The sequence below is a fragment of the Erpetoichthys calabaricus genome, chromosome 2 (assembly GCF_900747795.2).
Source record: "Erpetoichthys calabaricus chromosome 2, fErpCal1.3, whole genome shotgun sequence".
NCBI lineage: Eukaryota > Metazoa > Chordata > Cladistia > Polypteriformes > Polypteridae > Erpetoichthys > Erpetoichthys calabaricus.
The window spans coordinates 65,061,309-65,079,253 of NC_041395.2; the positions used below are offsets into that span (position 1 = coordinate 65,061,309).

General features: G+C 35.3%; 1 protein-coding gene across 1 annotated transcript in view; it reads right to left on the reverse strand.

Moving 5' to 3' along the window:
* The window catches only part of LOC114645938 (metallophosphoesterase MPPED2), a 294,515-nt gene that overhangs the window by 190,102 nt on the left and 86,468 nt on the right, over nucleotides 1-17,945 (reverse strand). Inside the window, exon 3 of the mRNA XM_028793865.2 lies at nucleotides 13,281-13,462. Within this exon, the coding sequence (XP_028649698.1) occupies nucleotides 13,281-13,462 (182 nt within the window). The remainder of the gene's footprint in view (nucleotides 1-13,280; nucleotides 13,463-17,945) is intronic.

Sequence of the window (17,945 nt, forward strand, 5' to 3'; positions counted from 1 at the left end):
CTAAACCAACTGTTCTGTAGAATAATACATTTTTTTTTTTGATCATTTTTTTTTCTATTTCAAATGTTAATAAAGCGCTAGTTTATTTTCCCAAAATATGCTGTCTTTCTTACTCCAAAGCATGGTCTTCAGCCAATGAAGAATCTTTATAAGCAGAGCTGGTCCAAGGGTTTCTTGCGCCCTAGGCAAGATAATTTAATGAGGGAGTCATCCAGGCCACTGACAGAGCGTGAACAAGGCTCATACGACTGAGAAGAAGTCTTGACAAATTTTCCCCAGAACAGCTAATGGGTCCAGTCTGTCAAGTAATGATGCAATTTGCTTCATCTGTGTTTTCTGGGTGATTTTTTAAGTTTTCTAGGAGCATTTGGAATGCTCAGAGGCATAGTCTATTAAAATGTTTTAACTTAGAAAATGTGGACAGAAAGTCACTTTTTTGTAATTCACTATTATCTGTAACACAAAACAATTCAGACTGTGCCGTATAGTCTTGTTTTAGTTGAACAGTAATATCACTTATTATTTACCAGGTAAGCCTATAAAGTGTGAAGTACAAGTTTTCCTTTTATCAGTGTAGCAGGAATACTTTTCATTCTTTGTGGTGTGCGAATAATTTAACCAGCTCTTTGAGATCAACTTCTTGAGGTTATTGGTTTTCAGATGAAAGAGTTGCCAAGCCATTTAAAAGCTCTTCATAGATATATTAAATTATATGATGTCTACAGTCATACTGTATGTCTATGGTTATGCTTCATTCAATGGGGTATTCAACTGGGCCTTTCCGTCTAGACCTACAAATTCAACTGAAAAAAAAACATTATTGCTCATCTCTTTTTTCAGATGGTCACTGCATGGCCAATGTTAAGTTTTGTTGAGCATTGACCTGCACTGCTACAGTGGCATAGCCAGGGCCCTCATCATTCCTCTCTTCCAGTATGACAACTTCTTAATATAAATATGAGAAATAACAGAAATCATTTTTCCCTTCACATTTCCACCCATTCTAGACTGCACTTGACAGTGTTCCATGCCCCTATGGTCCAATTTCCTCACTACATTACAGTTGAACTTTGCAAGCACCAAATGACACAAAGTGAGGAAAAGATTATTGATCCGATAAGGGTACCCCAACAGCAAATTCTATTTAATATTAGATGTTAGCACAGTTTAAAATAGAAATAAATTAGATGTTAACACAGAAAAAAGTTCTGAAGTCGAATAAAATTTATTGTGTAAATTTATTTTATTGAGTTTGTTTTTTTTTTTGTGGGAAATATATCTTTGTGCCTTGTCTTTGGCAGCACTTAAATGACCGGGTGTCTGTGAGGTCACCATCTGTGTCTAAGACAGGCCAATCTCCTGTCAGCTTTATTATAAATCTTTAGTTCCTCTGCTCCTCCATCAACTCTGGCAGTGGGAGTGGGGGTTTGGTTTGTGGGTGAAGGGCCACAAAGCACTACTAGAAACTAGAATATCATAGGAATTTCAGATGCCTCGGCTGCTAATAAGACTGCTTGACAACTTTCTTATGATGCAAGAATAAAAAAAAGTGACGGCTGCAGTTTTTTGCATTGAAGAAATGTATGCATATAACTGGAGCAAATCGTTGGCTTTTATTTGCATTTACAATGTGACCAGCAAATAGTCCATGGGTGATAACTTTGACAATGGCCTCAGTCCCAATCTGCCCACACCACTGTTTTTAATGTGTTGCATGTCATATGAAAATGATATAATGAAGTCACATCTTTGACTGAAAATCTGATTCTAATGTTTAAATTGAAAAAGCACTATTGGAAATGTGATGGAATTTAGCACCACATTAAAAGTGTTATTTATCTAATCTAAAAAAAAAATTGATACCAACAGCAAAACATATCTGTGAAAAAAAATTGGAATTAGGTCAAATTAGAATGGTCAAGTAAACCTAAGTACTCTGCAACACCATCTGTGAATCAGAAGACCCTGCTCATCTCTGCATAGGTGGGGGTTTATGACCCTTCCACCAGAAAGACACGGAGAAAAAAATGGGATAGAGGCAAGATGGCAATACAGAAAATAATATGAATTAGTAAAAGTTTGCAAAAGTGTAACATGGTGATCTTGAAGAGTCCTGAAAGAATGATCTATGAAAAGTCCATTTTGAAGAGTCTGACATGAGCTCTATTACACCTGAAGAAAACATACAACCGTGTTCCACAGTAAATATTTTATACTAACGGCCAAGTATGGTGCTCTTGTGTAATTCTTTGGAAATGTTTTGTTGCAAGACCTATACCATCTTCCATTAATGAAGAACCCGAAAATATCCTCTGTATCAGATGATTATGGCCTAGTTAAAGTCTACAGCTTAACATCATTGACAAGTTCATACTGAAATTCTATAAATGTCATGAGTTAAAGCAAGTAATTCTGCAAGGAGGAGTGGGTCAAAGTTTTTCCACAGTGCTGTCAGAGACTAATCAATGATGTTAGGGGCTGTGCCCTGGCAGTTGTTGTTGGGGTAAGTTGCCATAACCAGTTATTAAGTCCAAGGGGTAACTGACTAATCACTTAGATTTTTGTGTGTTACAAACACTTCCTCAATTAGTACATAGATTTTTAAGCAAGTGAAACAAAAGACCAATACTGTGTCCTACTTGTTAATTCAGAACACATTTATATAATATGTTAGTTGGACATCTGAGTACATTTGCTGTTAAAAAAAAATCAAGAAACATAGCAGACAGGGCACTGTAGATTTGACAGTCTTTGACAGTTTTAAAGGCTTCAAAGCTGCATCAGTGTTAAGCCATATCATGTACAAATTTGAACTTTAGATGTACTTTTGTGTAAAAACTTTGCATTAAATGTTGTTTGACTAAAACTAAATACAAGGCAAAATAAAAAAAGCCAATCGCAGTATCAGTGCCAGAGGACAGAATTTCTAACGTTTTTAAATATGTTTTGGCAGAGAAAACCTGCCTTTCCTGGCATTTATGCATATTGTGACTCTTTTAAACAAACAAACATGTACTGAAACGTCACTAACTTAAATTTTGTCATGAGGCCACTCCTTAGTGATACACGGAATGAATGAGAGACCTAGTATCAGAAAGATGAAAATGAATCTAATGTTCACTTTTTATGATCAAATAAACAAACCTATAGACATAAGTGAATTCAATCATTATTAACTGCTTGCTTACACAGTACCATACTGTATCTTTTTAATAACGCACCCCTTTCAGGGTCATTAGGTAATCAGAACTTATCAAGACAATTATGGATATTTGACAGAACCACTAATACCTGTGTATGAATGTATATAAAAACACATCAGTACTAATTTATAAACTACTAACCAATGATGTAGCTAAGAGAAAAGCAAACTGTATGGTATAAAAGGAAGTGGCAATGACTGGAGCCTGACCAAAAAAAAAAATTCAAATCATCTTCTAAGTCAGTTGCAAAAACAAACAGTGGTGTTATTAACCTGTGGAAAACTTGGGGATAATAACAGATAACAAACAAGCCAGTAATGTTAAACACAAAAAGACAAAAACATAATTGTTTTGTTGAAAAATTTGCTAAATAATTTGTAAAGGTTGACACTCAAAGTCAATCACATATTAAACATACATACAACAAAATGTTTCTCCTCATATCTACCACAAATTATGTGAGTCATAGTTTGCTGATTGATTAGGTTTTAAACATGCTATCCTATCCAACATGAATGCAAAATAAACTTATTTGGCATTTTCTAATAGAAAACAGCATAAACATCTGTTTATCTCATCATAGCAATATTTTGAAAGTCTATCCATAGTAAAATATTCCTACTAAAATCTGAAGAGTACTTATTCAACATGCATGGTCAAATGATATTCTCCTTATTCCACTATATCACATTCAGCCACCTCTGACCACAACTTGCATTTTTTATGATTGATGGTAAAGGAAGTTCATCATTTGCAATGAACATCTCATTAACAATGACGTACACTTGACACTGTTGGAATATTACAAATGGAATGCATCTAATCTGCACAATTGAAGAATCAGAAATTTGCTCTTCTAATAACTCTAAAAATCTTGTCTGCATTGACTTTTTACCTTTAACAATAATAAAAAAATACAGTGTTCACAGAAGCTGTAATACACAATACCTTGACTGAAATGACCAAAAAAAAACCCAGCAGAACATTACTTTTCCATTACCACAGCTACACCATGCAAGCATTTCAATATACAAAAAATGTCTTCAAATAAGGCATATACAGTAAGGAACTAAAACTACCAATGAGTTAGATATTAGCTTTCAGTAATTTAACTGATATATAAAATGTCACCTATTGTAAACTTTACCTATAGCTGATTGAGTCCACAGTTCAAATTTTGAAAATAAAAAGGATGTATTTCAAACACACAAGCATAAACATATGTCATCTGGAGAAATGAGTATGAGATGAGCGGTGAGTGCCTTTCAAAACACACAAGTCTAGTGGGAAAGTTGAAGGCAATTAATTTTATAAGATGTTACATGCAGTAAGATTATATATTTTTTATTAAGAGTATGAGTTTGAATACTATTAATATCTTACCTAATTTTTGATAATTCAAACCCTCAATTGTTGGACAATTTTGCAGTTCCTGATTCACAAAGTATTAATGTATTGTGTCTAGCTGCTCTAGCTAGATTAAGAAAAGGGAATAAAATATCAAACAGCATAAGTTGTCCTTTCTCTAATTAAAAGCAAACAAAATAGGAACTTCATAAATGATCTTAACATATTTTTTGATGCTTACTATTGGTGGCAAAAGTAAACTTAAATCAAATGTTATTTTTGAGTGCATAAATATTGGTATTATTTAAAGTAGTTGAAAAGTGCGAATGAAGATGATTAACCTTGGGTAATCACCAAGTAAGGAAAATGCTACAGCTGTATCCTCACTGTAAAAGATCAGCATATGCTTTTGCAGCCAGTTTGACTAAAATGATACCTAATGTATTTAACAAAAGATGAAGCAATTAGTATGACATTATTTTTGCAAACTGTGAAACGCTCCCCTGTTTTTACAATGATCTAAAGTGAACATGCTTTTAGATAGGTGGGTACAATGATTAGGTGATTGAAAAGTGAATGTTTACTCAATTCATAAGTCTACATTAGCCATAAGACAACTGTATGCTAAAAATGGACCTTCAAAAAACCACAGCAAACACAATACTTAACCAACAAATTTTCTTTCATAGATTTGATAAGCATTCATTTGGGTCTGACACAGCTAAAGAGGCCAAGAGAGACTTAATGAAATGGCAAACAAACAATAAAAAAGGAAAAATCTTAGAATAGTAAGTGTTCAATGTCATGACCTCCAAATAAACTGCACTACACAGCAATATAAATGTATTTAGAACTAAAGTTTTAAAAACTGATTGGTTTAATTTCTATCTAGAATTTATGAAAACATGTGGAGGATGTTAGAAGCTATACACAGATACTAGCCAACCCGCGGCGTAGCATACGCCGCATAATTATGTTTTGATGGGTGAACACTTCCTGAACGACACAGTTGTCCAAATGGGGTGGGTTTGTGGATACCACTATGAGTGAATGAAAAGATAGACCTCTGGAGAGAGCAACATATAATTGTCCGTGACTGAAAGCGGGATTGTCTGTGACGAAGAAGGCTACGCTGGTGAAAATTACTTCGTCGGTAGGGCTAAGTGTCAGCACTTGTAGATTAAGGTGTAGCGAGTCTTCGTTGTTGACGCTCAATATAGCTTGCGTACTGAGATGTTCCGGAGTCACAGTTGAGAAACACTTTTTTAATGTCTTTTAAGCACAGGGGAAAAAATGAACATGTGAAACATCCGTAATGTAACAAGCCACCAAGAAATGTAACATTGCAACAATTCTATCTACAACCCGATCTCTGTAAACAGAAGTGAAAACAAAATCGAGCCCAGTGTATTCTTTAACTGCCTTGTGGCGCTGTAGTAGTGCTGCTGCTTTGCAGTAAGGAAACAATGGAAGATTGCATCGGTGAAGCAGGTGAGACGCAAATGAAACAGAGGCACAGGGCTTATTGGTTTTTAAAGACTGCTTCCTTCATTGTGTTTTAACCTCAGTTTTAAAGGATTATTTTAAGGATCCCATGGGATACCCCTCGCAAACTGTTTTAGACGTTGCATTCAGCAATTCACATCCGCGACAAACATGCCTCTTCTTACATGGTCCTGCTTTGGTGGGCGGGGAAACGTTTTCCGTGTTCCTGCAGGACCATCTAAGAAGACGCATGTTTGTCGCGGAATCAGTGGACGCGGGCCGGGGAATAAAGAGTGTTGGTGGGTGGGGAAACGTTTTTCGTGTTCCTGCAGGACCATCTAAGAAGATGCATGTTTGTCGCGGATGCGAATTGCTGTATGTAGCGTGTAAAACAGTTTGCGATGTTGCACGCAGTCGTGCGTCGTAACCAAAAAGTCAACATGACTCAGAGCTGCATGCGGACTGTAGCACAGACAAACAGAAATGACGGCGTGTTTTCCGAGGCGTCGCGTCCAAGTTGGTGGGCGTGGCTCTGCGAGTTTTCGTCGTATCCAATGCTCTTTCCTGTGTGCTTTCATGGGTGTGGGCGTGGCTCCTTCCTGCGTGCTTTCATGGGTGTCGTGCCGCTCTGGCGGCGGCTTAGAGAATTATATATATAGATTAACAAAGAAGCGACAGCTTGATTAGAAAAGTATTTAAAACAATACTCCTTGAATGACACATTTCAATAATGCTTAAGGAGAAATGTATAAGAAAACAGTTTAGTGTACTGGTTAATGTAGGGCAATAGTCTCATAGTCTTCAACAAGCACTATGAAGATAATCCAATCTCAAAGCAGACACATGTAAGGAGACAAAATAAAATATAAAAAAAAAAAAACTAAGATATTTCTTCAGTTTTAAAAAGTTGTAATAGATTCCAGTGCAGTTGGCATGCTGGTGTTGGCAGAGTGGGATTGAAGAACAACATCCAGCCCGAGGGAGATAACCTGTCAGGATTATATGCTACTCCACTACACTAGAGGGCAGCATCCCTGGGTCAGGATTCCCACATGGACAGTTGCAGAGCATGCTAGGACCTGTAATCCAGTGAAAGAGCCCAGTTGGGTTCCATGAGGGCCACCAGGGTGATCTTCCAGGATTAATGATCCCTTCTTTGTGGGGCTTCCATTTGACCCTGAAGTATTATTGAGTCCAAGATAAGAGAAGCTTATTGACCTCATCCAGGCGAGTTGGAGTCGGGTAGAAGAAAGGCAAATTTTGCCTAGAGGAGTGGAGAGAGAGAGAGAGAGAGAGAGAGAGAGAGAGAAAGAATTGTTTTGTGCCACTGTTAAAGCCTTTTGTAAGGTAATTGGTATAATAAAACGTGTTTACACCCAGGACTTGTCTCTGTGCAGTTGTGTCTGGGGTTCTCCCAAATGCTGCAATGCCCCCTTTACACATTCCAAAGTGGTGAAAGCTTCAGAGTTATTCTGTAAAGAACAAAAATTGTTATCTGCCCATTAATTTTCAAATTTGCTTCCTTTTCTTTGAATCTTTCTTATGTACCGGTGTCAAAAGCAAATTACGTTTTACATATCTTTAGACAATATTATAAAATACATAATTACTGTTTAAAGTGATAATTCTCACTGACAAAGGAGAAGGTTTTAGATAGTGGCTAGGATTACAAAAACTAAATTCATATTCTAATTACATATCAGGAGAATGTGTTAATAATTTAAATATTTCAGAAAGCTGACAAGCTAATTATTGATTTAGAATTTACAAATCTGTGACACACCTTATGTGCTGAGAAAGACTGTGATAATCATAGCAGTATTAATTGCCTCCTTCCATGTTCAAACACAAGCCAAGAAACAAAAAATTAACAATTTTAGGTATTTGGAAAGACAGTCCCACATGAGCACATTTGCAGATAATTTATAGGATTTTCTACTAATTAGAATACTGAAAAAAACTGGGTCTAATTTAAACTAGTATATATGGCGAAGAAATGGAAAATTATGGTTTGCTATGAAACAGAAAGAAATACTTGAATATTTGAAGAACATATTACCATGTCAATCCATATTTTCAATTCTTGGTTTAAAATTTGACGGATTTCATAAAAATACAGCATGCAAGGAACACAACAACAAACTAAAAACTAACAAGCAAACCAGACATACATTTCCTATAAAGTTTAATTCGAGTCATTCTCAGTTCCAGTGAAAGGCATTATTTCACATTACTTTTTTTAAATGTGTAATCAGCACCATTTTATTCAAAGAAAAATAGCTCCTTTTTTAATTAACTGAAAACACAAAATAAGATGACCCAGATCATTACAAAAATGTCCAGCTGCACAACGGTCATAAAGTAAGTTATTGTTCCATACTTGTCACAATGCTGCAATACTAAATAGAAAGCAAGCAACGAAAATTCATATGAATAGGATGGAAAAGCAATAAAGAGAAATGATGATAAAGTCTATCCCACTACAATTGGGCTAAGCTGACAAATGATAATCTATTACAATATTGTAAAACAGGTAAGCAATACTACTTCAGTGCCACGGTTGATACAGATTATTTTTCTAACCCATTTCTTCATTTGATGTCCAAACTCACCAATTAACAGAACTTTTGTTTAATTAAGCAATTTGTCTGAATATTTAGTTAGAAATCTATAACATGAAATAAAAATATGCTTATTATCACAATTGTTTTTTTCAGGCACAACAATCAGTTCATTGTTCACATTCCATTTGCTTCACTTCAGCTCACACTCTTCTTAAGACTCCGGTTTCTTAAATGCAGTATTCCTTTTTTTCTGAAACCAGTGGCATTTTAACAATGAGAACCAAATAAAAAAAATAAACTGCATTATTTGCATTTATGCTTATAACAAAGAAGCTATCCTAAAGTACTGCGAAAAATTAGCAGAAATGTGTCGAGGACTGAAGCATGCTAATTGATATTCATCCATTAAGCACTTTCCACACAAGGCAAGATACATATGGGTAGGATTTTCTGATTTGGCAGAGCTAATGTGGGATCAAACCCACTCATTAAATCTTGTTTAATTTAACACTAGAATTCCTGAAGCGGTGGGGGGATGGGATAGCAGGCTGCTTTCTGCTTGTGCTGATCAACACATTTACAAAACAAAAGATGCTGAATGGTGAGGTGCAAAGGGATTTAAGGTGGGCCGGGATTACGAGTTTTTTCGTAGGCTTCAGGAATTCTAGTGTTAATGCAAAAAAATTGGCAGGAATTAAAAAAAAACTGCTTTTGGTGTGGCATGTTAGATCAGTGTTACCTACCCCTGTATTTAGAAATTGATAATTAGACTAGATTATATAATGGTACAAGCTTCAAGATGCTTATCATTAGTGGTGCTTACAATCTACAGAAATTCTCAGATGATTCCTTTATTATAGGCTGCATTAATAATGGAGCAGAGTCAGAGTACATGAAACATGTGGAGGACTTTGTCTTGTGGTGCAGGCAGAACCACCTGCAACTCAAAATGAGCAAGACAAAATAGTTGGTGGTAAACATCTAGCATGTCAAAGATCCTCTAAGACCAGTCATTATTCAGGGGGAGTATGTGGAAAAGGTCCAGAGCTAAAAGCACCTGAGGGTTTACATAAACAGCAAACCGGACTGGCCTAACAACAAACATAGCAGCACTGTACAAGAAGGGCCAGAGCAGACCGTGCTTTCTGAGTAGAGTCTGGTCTTTTGATCTAGCACAAACTTCCAAACTGCTGGAATTGTTCTATTAGTTTGTAGTAGCCACCATGTTGTTCTATGCTTAGAACACTTTTAGCTAAAGCTCTTTCCACCAAGGTGTGCTAAGAAACACCTCTGGGGATCTACAGTATTCTGCCCGCTGGCATCAGGCAAGTCAGTACTTCCTGCTGATGTCCCAAGCTAAATGCTTATAGTTTTTAGCTTTATTTTTTATACTCTAAGTTCATTTTGCAATTTCTGCACAATATACCATTATTTATCTGTCTATCAATTAATTGATTATATTACTTGTCCTGTAAGTCTGTAACTTTGGTTTTTATTCTTCTGCTGCTGCAAACATCTAAATTTCCCCTTGAGAATAATAAAGTTAATCTAATCTAATCTAAGATAATCAGAGGTATTCTGGTACTGAAATGAACAGAAAAGCTGGTGGATACCACAGAGTGCTAAAGTATAAATACATCTCATTTAGACTGAGCAATAATAAATGTAAATGACAGTAATACTGACTGTCAATGAATTTTAAATAATATATCACAATAGACAAAATTTAGCATCACCTAGCATTACAGTGATACACACATATATCCACACATGCAAAAATGAGTATTATAAGAAATGCACACAGGATTATTATTATGCATATGAAATTTTTTTAAATGAATACAAATTACTTAAATATAATAATACTAATAAGAGGTCAGAAATCTTTCTCCCTTAACACAATCATAAAAAAAAATTCTTCAAATTTAGTAAAGTTGAATTACACATTGTTATTAATGAACACACAACCAAGCTTTCACCAATCACACCTCAGAGGAAGAGGCTGGAAAAACAGCAGATTGACAGGCTTGATTAGTTCTGTAGTAGTATGTACTAGATAGAAAAGCACTTATGTAAAAATATAAAAGTATGCCTTTGTAATGATTTATTTTATTAGGTTGAGGAAAAGCTCTTGTGGAGTACATGTAAAAAATATCACAACTGGGTTAAAAGCAGACCGTGATGTTAAGCAAAAATGCAGGCAAATAAAATAATCAGATTTTAAATTCTTAGAATAACAACATTTTCTCATTTGACTTAAATATTTTAGTCATTTAATTGATCAAGAGAATGAAGAAGGTTTGAATAAGGTACAGTCGATAGTCTATAAAAATGAGCTGCATTTTAATTGTACTACTTGATGTAATGATGCAAAATAAAACATTACATGTCACAAGCTTGAAATAAATATTAAAAGCAAGTAGCAAAAACATAAAAATAAAATGCATTTAGCTATAATTTTTTGCAGAAAGGAAATGTCAGTAAGTGTTTAAGTTATAAAGTCCCATCTCATCTGAGGTAATCATAATATTGTAGATCATTTAATAGATGCTTAAAAGGGAGTGTGAAAATGAATATAGAATATAACATACAAAATACTACACACTATTGTTAGTCTCTGCAGAAAACCTTATAGTCAGTACCTGCAGAGGTATGCTTAAGAAAAAAAGCTGCATCAGAGCAAGAAAAAAATGAAGGTTCATATGCAACTATTCTAATTATTTAACTCATTAATAGTAAACAAATGTGAAATGTTTAATAAATGATCGACTGAAATTAGAAATATATACTATCATTATAAAGAATTCAAAGATACGCCTTAGTTGTGGTTAAACTGTGTTTACGTAATTATCTGACTACCATGAAATGCATTAACTTGCACTTTGCTAGTACTTCACCATCAGACCTCTTTATCTTTTGGCTGATTTAACATTTTTTTATTTCTTGCAAAGTTTACATTTTGTGTTGTGTTAAGCTGCACTTATTAAAAAATGTAACAGCATACAACAGAAATAAATACAATGGAGAACAAATGTTTAATTCCCATTTACTTAAGATGGGTAATTAAAATATTTTTGTTTAAATACTACATAATAAGTACTGTCAATGATTTTAATCTATATTTTTCAAACTATACTAAACAGCTAACACTAGCAGAAACATTATTGTAAATATCTAATAGCTCTCAAGGAATGTCTTCTGTGATGCCAGAGATGAAACATTTCCCCTATAAATACAGAAGTATCAACATTTCCCCTATAAATACAGTAGTATCAAGAACCTTTCTTTTTAAGGTCCTGACTGTATCAACTGGTACTGGCCTGGTCATAAAGCTGATAAGAAAACAATTGGATGCGAGAAATACCTCAGCAGAGATATTAGCTATTTATTCTGACGGAAATCGAGTGCTGAATATTTATTTCCATCCATCCATCCATTATCCAACCCGCTGAATCCGAACACCGGGTTACGGGGATCTGCTGGAGCCAATCCCAGCCAACACAGGGCACAAGGCAGGAACCAATCCCGGGCAGGGTGCCAACCCACCGCATTATTTATTTCCTCAATAGTTATTAAAAACCCAGTCACAAGATTGGCAGCACAGATAAATAAGTAGCAATTAACAGAAATATCCACCAATAAGTAGGAAACAGGGACTTAAAGGAGAAAAGAGAGGGCAGTGAATTAATTTTTCTATTAGTGGTGGGGAGTATTGTGGAAAGGAATGAGATGTGGTTCAGTGGATAAGTCTAAGCAACATCAAAATTTTAGCACATGGTTCTAAAAAGTATTTTTCTTATAATGCCTTTGTATTTTTTCTTTACAGTAGTCATATATTTGAGAGCTTGTGTCAGTGTTGCTTTACCAGATTAGCCTGCCATCCGAGTCCACCCTATTTCAAAATATTAAAGAATTTATTGAAAAATGTTGAACGCTTGGGCAAAGCATCTATTTACTCACTGTGCAACAACAGCCTCTGTGACAGCAAATCAATTATGAAATGACTGCAGGACAGCCAAAGAACCACATTACTGGAAAGGACATTGGCAAGCGATTGATGTAAAAGCCCCCGTTTATCATCAGCTCTTACACACTATCTAAGCTATATGAATACAGTGGAAGTCAAGTTGAATATAAATATGTATTATATGCAGAGCCGAACGTAACATATCTACACAGTATGCACGTTTATACTGTACATGACATTTTTTGTCAAAAAATGGTTTTGAAATCTTTATACTTTGTTTTAAAAATGTTTACATTTCACATACTACTTCCAAGACTGAATCATATAAATAAGAATATTTGTGAATTAGGCAGTATTGCAAGTCTGAATTACTACTTATAGATGTAGTAAAGCAGAGTAGAAGGTGCATGCACATTCACTGGCAGACTTCTGCTTTGAAACAGTCTTCCTCAATCAGCGTTATAAGCCAAACACAAAATAAGATTTAATTCATATGAATTAGAGATTGCAAAACCATACATTAAATAGACAAAAAGAAATAGTTCCAGCAAGGTGCTTAAGCTTGTTTAGCCATCTACAGTAGGCTGAGGATGATACAACAGTTAATTTAATTAGGAAGCAGTGAATGACATTTAGATGATAAGAGGTTAATTGGTGTCAGTAGAAAACAGGAACGAAAGAAAAATAACAACAAATAGGCAGCAGCCTCCATACCTAACCAGTCGTTAAACTTCTTGACCTCTGAGGGCAGCCCCAGCTCTGTTAAATCTCCAGTGTGGAGAAGCACATCTCCATAAGGCATCTGGATGCCATCTGTCCGTGAATGTGTGTCAGAGACACAAACAAACCGTGTGTGGCCTGCAGGTTTTGGGGTATCATATGGGATAGGGTCCACCCTAGCACATTAAAGGGAAAAAAAGGAATTAATATAATGCATGATTATTCAGCTGAGTATAAAAAGTGTTCTTCATTATAGAGCAAACACATTTGAAAAAGCAAAAAGCAAATAAACACACCAGCAGCATGCATATAGGCAGAAAGCATTTTAACCTTAAAAAGAAAAGTGAACCTCACTCAAAGTCCCATACCAGGTAATTAGGCTGTGAAGAAAGCAAAATACTACACAGTTCACTCTGCTCTTATCTTGAACTCTTTCTAGCAAAATGACATGATAAAGAGTAGCTGACAACCTCTAAATTTAGCAACAAAAGGCAGTATTAAATGGAGATGACATTTGCCACAATGAAGGCTTTCTGCTTTCTGTACTACCATCTCAGCACACCTACTAAAATTACAGATTTTGCAGCAAAATAAAAAAACAAAAAACAAAAAAAAAAAAACAACAAAAAAAAAAAACACGTTAAACGTATTTGTGCTTAACCAAGGAAGAGGAATCCATCTCTGGAATGATGTTGCTTTAGAAAGAAAATTGTACATTTTCTCCATTTATTGTCTTGCCCATAAATTATAGACTCTCATATCATGTTTCAGTGCTGTACTGGCTAGACTGAAGACCCATGCATGTAAGTATTCTTTTCAGGAGCCCGTCACCAGGTTTGCGACTGGCACACCAAGTCCCTAAACTCATTTGCCTTAGTATTAATGGCGTGATAGCTATATGAGGAAGTAAAACAACAAGGTTGCCAATCCAATACTGCACAACATAGAAAAGGTCACTTAAACTGTCTGTGCTCCAATATGAAAAAAATGCACGAGTACATAACTGTAATGTATCCTTGTTTTCCAAGTCACTCTGGGTAAATACTTTTGCCATATAAGCAAACGCATTAATCATTAATATGAACAACAATAGCAATAATAACTAACGGTTGGAATATGGACACAGTGGCAAGCACTGGTGCCTCATCTACATTAGCCCAAGAAATACTTATGTCAGTTCTTGTCAAATCCTGTACATGTATTGAGTTTTTCCCTTAAACATTCAGATTAGGTTAACTGGTGACTCTGAATTGACTAGGGATGACCAACTATGAGTGTGTGTGTGTGTGTGTGTGTGTGAGGTTGTCCTATGGAATGTCAGCCATTCCAGACTAGGCTCTCAACAGTGGTATATACTGCAGGGTCAGACCATACTTGCATCATAACAATCACAACTCACAGCTCAGAGGTACAGGGACTGAAAAGGCATGTAGCAAAAGCAGGGTTGCCTTTAGACTCAGAAATTATTCCAGGAAATAGTCAGAAGTGGCATCAGCAGAGGTTTAAATTAGCCATATGGTTAAAGTGTCTTTATAGTAAGCAGTAGGGATGCTTTGATCAGGTTTTTTTAATGGCCATACCAATCACCAATTTCTTGTTATATGATTGGCTGATTCCGATATGGATTAAGATTTAGATTTTTTTTTCTTTATCGCTATGAAAACTTCTTACCCTAATCTCCTGCATAACAGATAGAAGTATTATGTCCTATATTAAAGTGTAATTTTATAACTATTAAACTACAGAACACAGGTGTTAACTGTTACTTTTTTATTAACAAAATGAAATTCTGTACACTTCTTGTTTAGCGACCATAAAATACTAACTAAAATTTCCCTAAAAGACAAATTAACTAATAAAATATGTACAAAATATGGCATAAAAGAAAATAAAATGTTTCTGATAATTACAAGGTATCATATTGTTTATTTTTTTCTGTAATGTACATACTGGAAACATGGCTTAAATAAAAAATATCTTTCACCATTTCTCTAACAACCAAAAATAAAATTTATTTATTAATATTATTAGCAACAAATAATAAACACAATACAATTCTTTAAAAAGCGTATTGTTTATGAAGTAGGAATATCAAATTTGTCTTTACCTTTTCTTTTTTTCCGATTAAAATTGTAAGCTGCTGAATTTTAAACAAGCTTGCTGTCCAAACTCAAGCTGTGTCCATTTTAATTTAATGTACAAAATAAAGGTCTGTATTCATTAAAGTAGCTTTTCTTTCCATTTGTCTAGTTGGTTACAAATTGTCATTAGGAATCAGCAACTAATGGCAATTACAGTGCCTAATAAATTATTTGATTCTTTAAACATTGTTGGTGAAGGTGGGTACGTTTAAATACTCGAAATCAACAGTACAGAGTAATGGGGATTGTGGAAGAGAGGTGAAAAAGAGAGTGCAGGCAGGGTGGTATGGGTGGAGAAGAGTTTCTAGAGTGATTTGTGACAGACGGGTATCAGCAAGAGTGAAAGGGAAGGTCTACAGGACGGTAGTGAGACCAGCTAATCAATTATACATTACTTGCGCAATAGTATCTGAGCAAGGGATTCAGCCTGCCCATTAATACTGACTTCACAAGAAAAATGCCAGAAATATGTATGCAGTGAAAAAGCAGCAAAACACAGTAGACATCTTTTTACAATGCTTGCCAGTACCAGCAAGACTACGCACTTTTAAGTCTGCTTTCATGCCAAGCTGGCACAAATGCTGGTATCCAAATAAACGTTCAATCAAAATTGATCTGACATGCCTTGTTGTCTACACGTATGTTATTACTAAAGGTTTTCTAACTATAGAGATGGGAACAAACATAACGGGTGAATACGTCCTAAATCTGTCTGTCTCTCTATTATAAAACCACTATTCCCCTTTGAGTTAAAAAGCTGAAATTTGGAAGGATGACAGATCCAGGGTTGTAGGCATCCACTAAGAAAGGACATTTTGAGATTTCAATATTTAGGGGTACAAAAATACCCACAATTGAAAAATGCATGACAGGTTTAATTGAAATTTAGTCATGTTGATGAAAAAAGTAAATTAGCTGACATATGTTTATTTTTATTTGTTAATATTTGTCATTAATAATAGTCTAGGGACTGGGTCATTCTAATGCTCTGTGTCCTCACAGTGCTGACAGTGATCACAAAGAGAAATGGGTTATGCCACTGTATGTAAATGAAGGCAATCTTCAGAAATGAAAACAGAGAAGGAAAGTTCAGCAAAGCTTAAAGGTGCTATTGCTAGGCGCTGTGTCTGACAGCATAGTCAGTTTTTTAAGCAACTGATCCAGTTAAAAGGTAATTAACATATATCACCCCTCCATCTGCGACCTTGTGGCAAATGGCAAAATAGGGACTACAATTCCCACCAGCCAATGTGCTGGTCCAGGCCATTTAAATAGCATTCTCAAAGTTTAAATACAGCAAGTAAAAAGGTAGGAAAAAGCCATCATGGAACAGAATTAAGCGCGATTTCTAATACCCACCTTAGACAGCATTTTTCAAAATGTGATCGAAAGGGAACAGGACAGTAATTTAGAGTAAGCAAATTATTTTTGTTGGTAAGCATTTATTCAAACCCACTGTAAAATGTGGTACTACTAATTTTAGGCTTTAATGCCAATGTGCAGTTGAGATCTTTAGCACTTTTAGGTTTCAATTAATCAACTTTAAATCATGCTTGCACAATACTGCTTTTGGTTATGTCCTGTACTACGTAATTCTGTTACAATGTCTTCCACACCAACACTAACAACTTTAGGTGCTTACTGTGGTTCAAACTGTACATAGTTACAGTTCTTATCACCTTATAACCTTTTCTTTTACGCACAATGCTTAAAATGTTCAATTTATTGCATGTGCTGTGCAAATGTGCAGCCTATAACCATCTTTACTGTCTATCTATTATAAAAAGAAATCCTGTCCCCTGTCCTGATAATCTACGATACGTGATCTTTCTCGGAAGATAATTTAAAGACCCGCGAGACGAAACAGACCTGCCATGGTGCGTCTCACGGGAACATAGAACGAGAGTCTTGTAAGACACACCCTACTTACAAGCAATATCAAAAAAAACAAATCAGTAGTGTAAAGGCAGTCATGCAGCACACACAGCTCCAGGGCTCTCAGTGCATATAAAGTGTATAAGGTCAATACGGTAGAAATGAAATGAATAGGGTAGAAATGAAACGTCGACGATTAAATGAAGAAGAAAGAAAAACGCTGAGAAAAGAGACTCAAATGCGTTGGACAGAAAAAAGAGCAAAAAAGAATAATCAAGGTGCAAATTCAGAAAATAAGGAAAGTAATTATCAGCCCGGAACAAGTGGAATTGAAGCAAAAGCACGTCCAATCCGGCTCCTAATTAAATGACAGTGAGTAAAAGACAAAGTTCTTAGAACTTCATAGAGATGTTTACAAACATTGGCGCTAAACACATGCAGAGCAGGTTAGAGACTATAAAACCAGGGAAATTAGAAAGGCTCAAAAAAAAAAAAAAAAACGTTGGCACTATACACATGTAGAGAGAGTTAAAGGATATGAAAGTAGGAAAATTAGAAAATATAAAAAAGTAAAGATCGCAGTAGCGCAAACAAACAAACTGCCTCATTTAACTATGCACCAGTCTAACTTTGGTTTTGCACA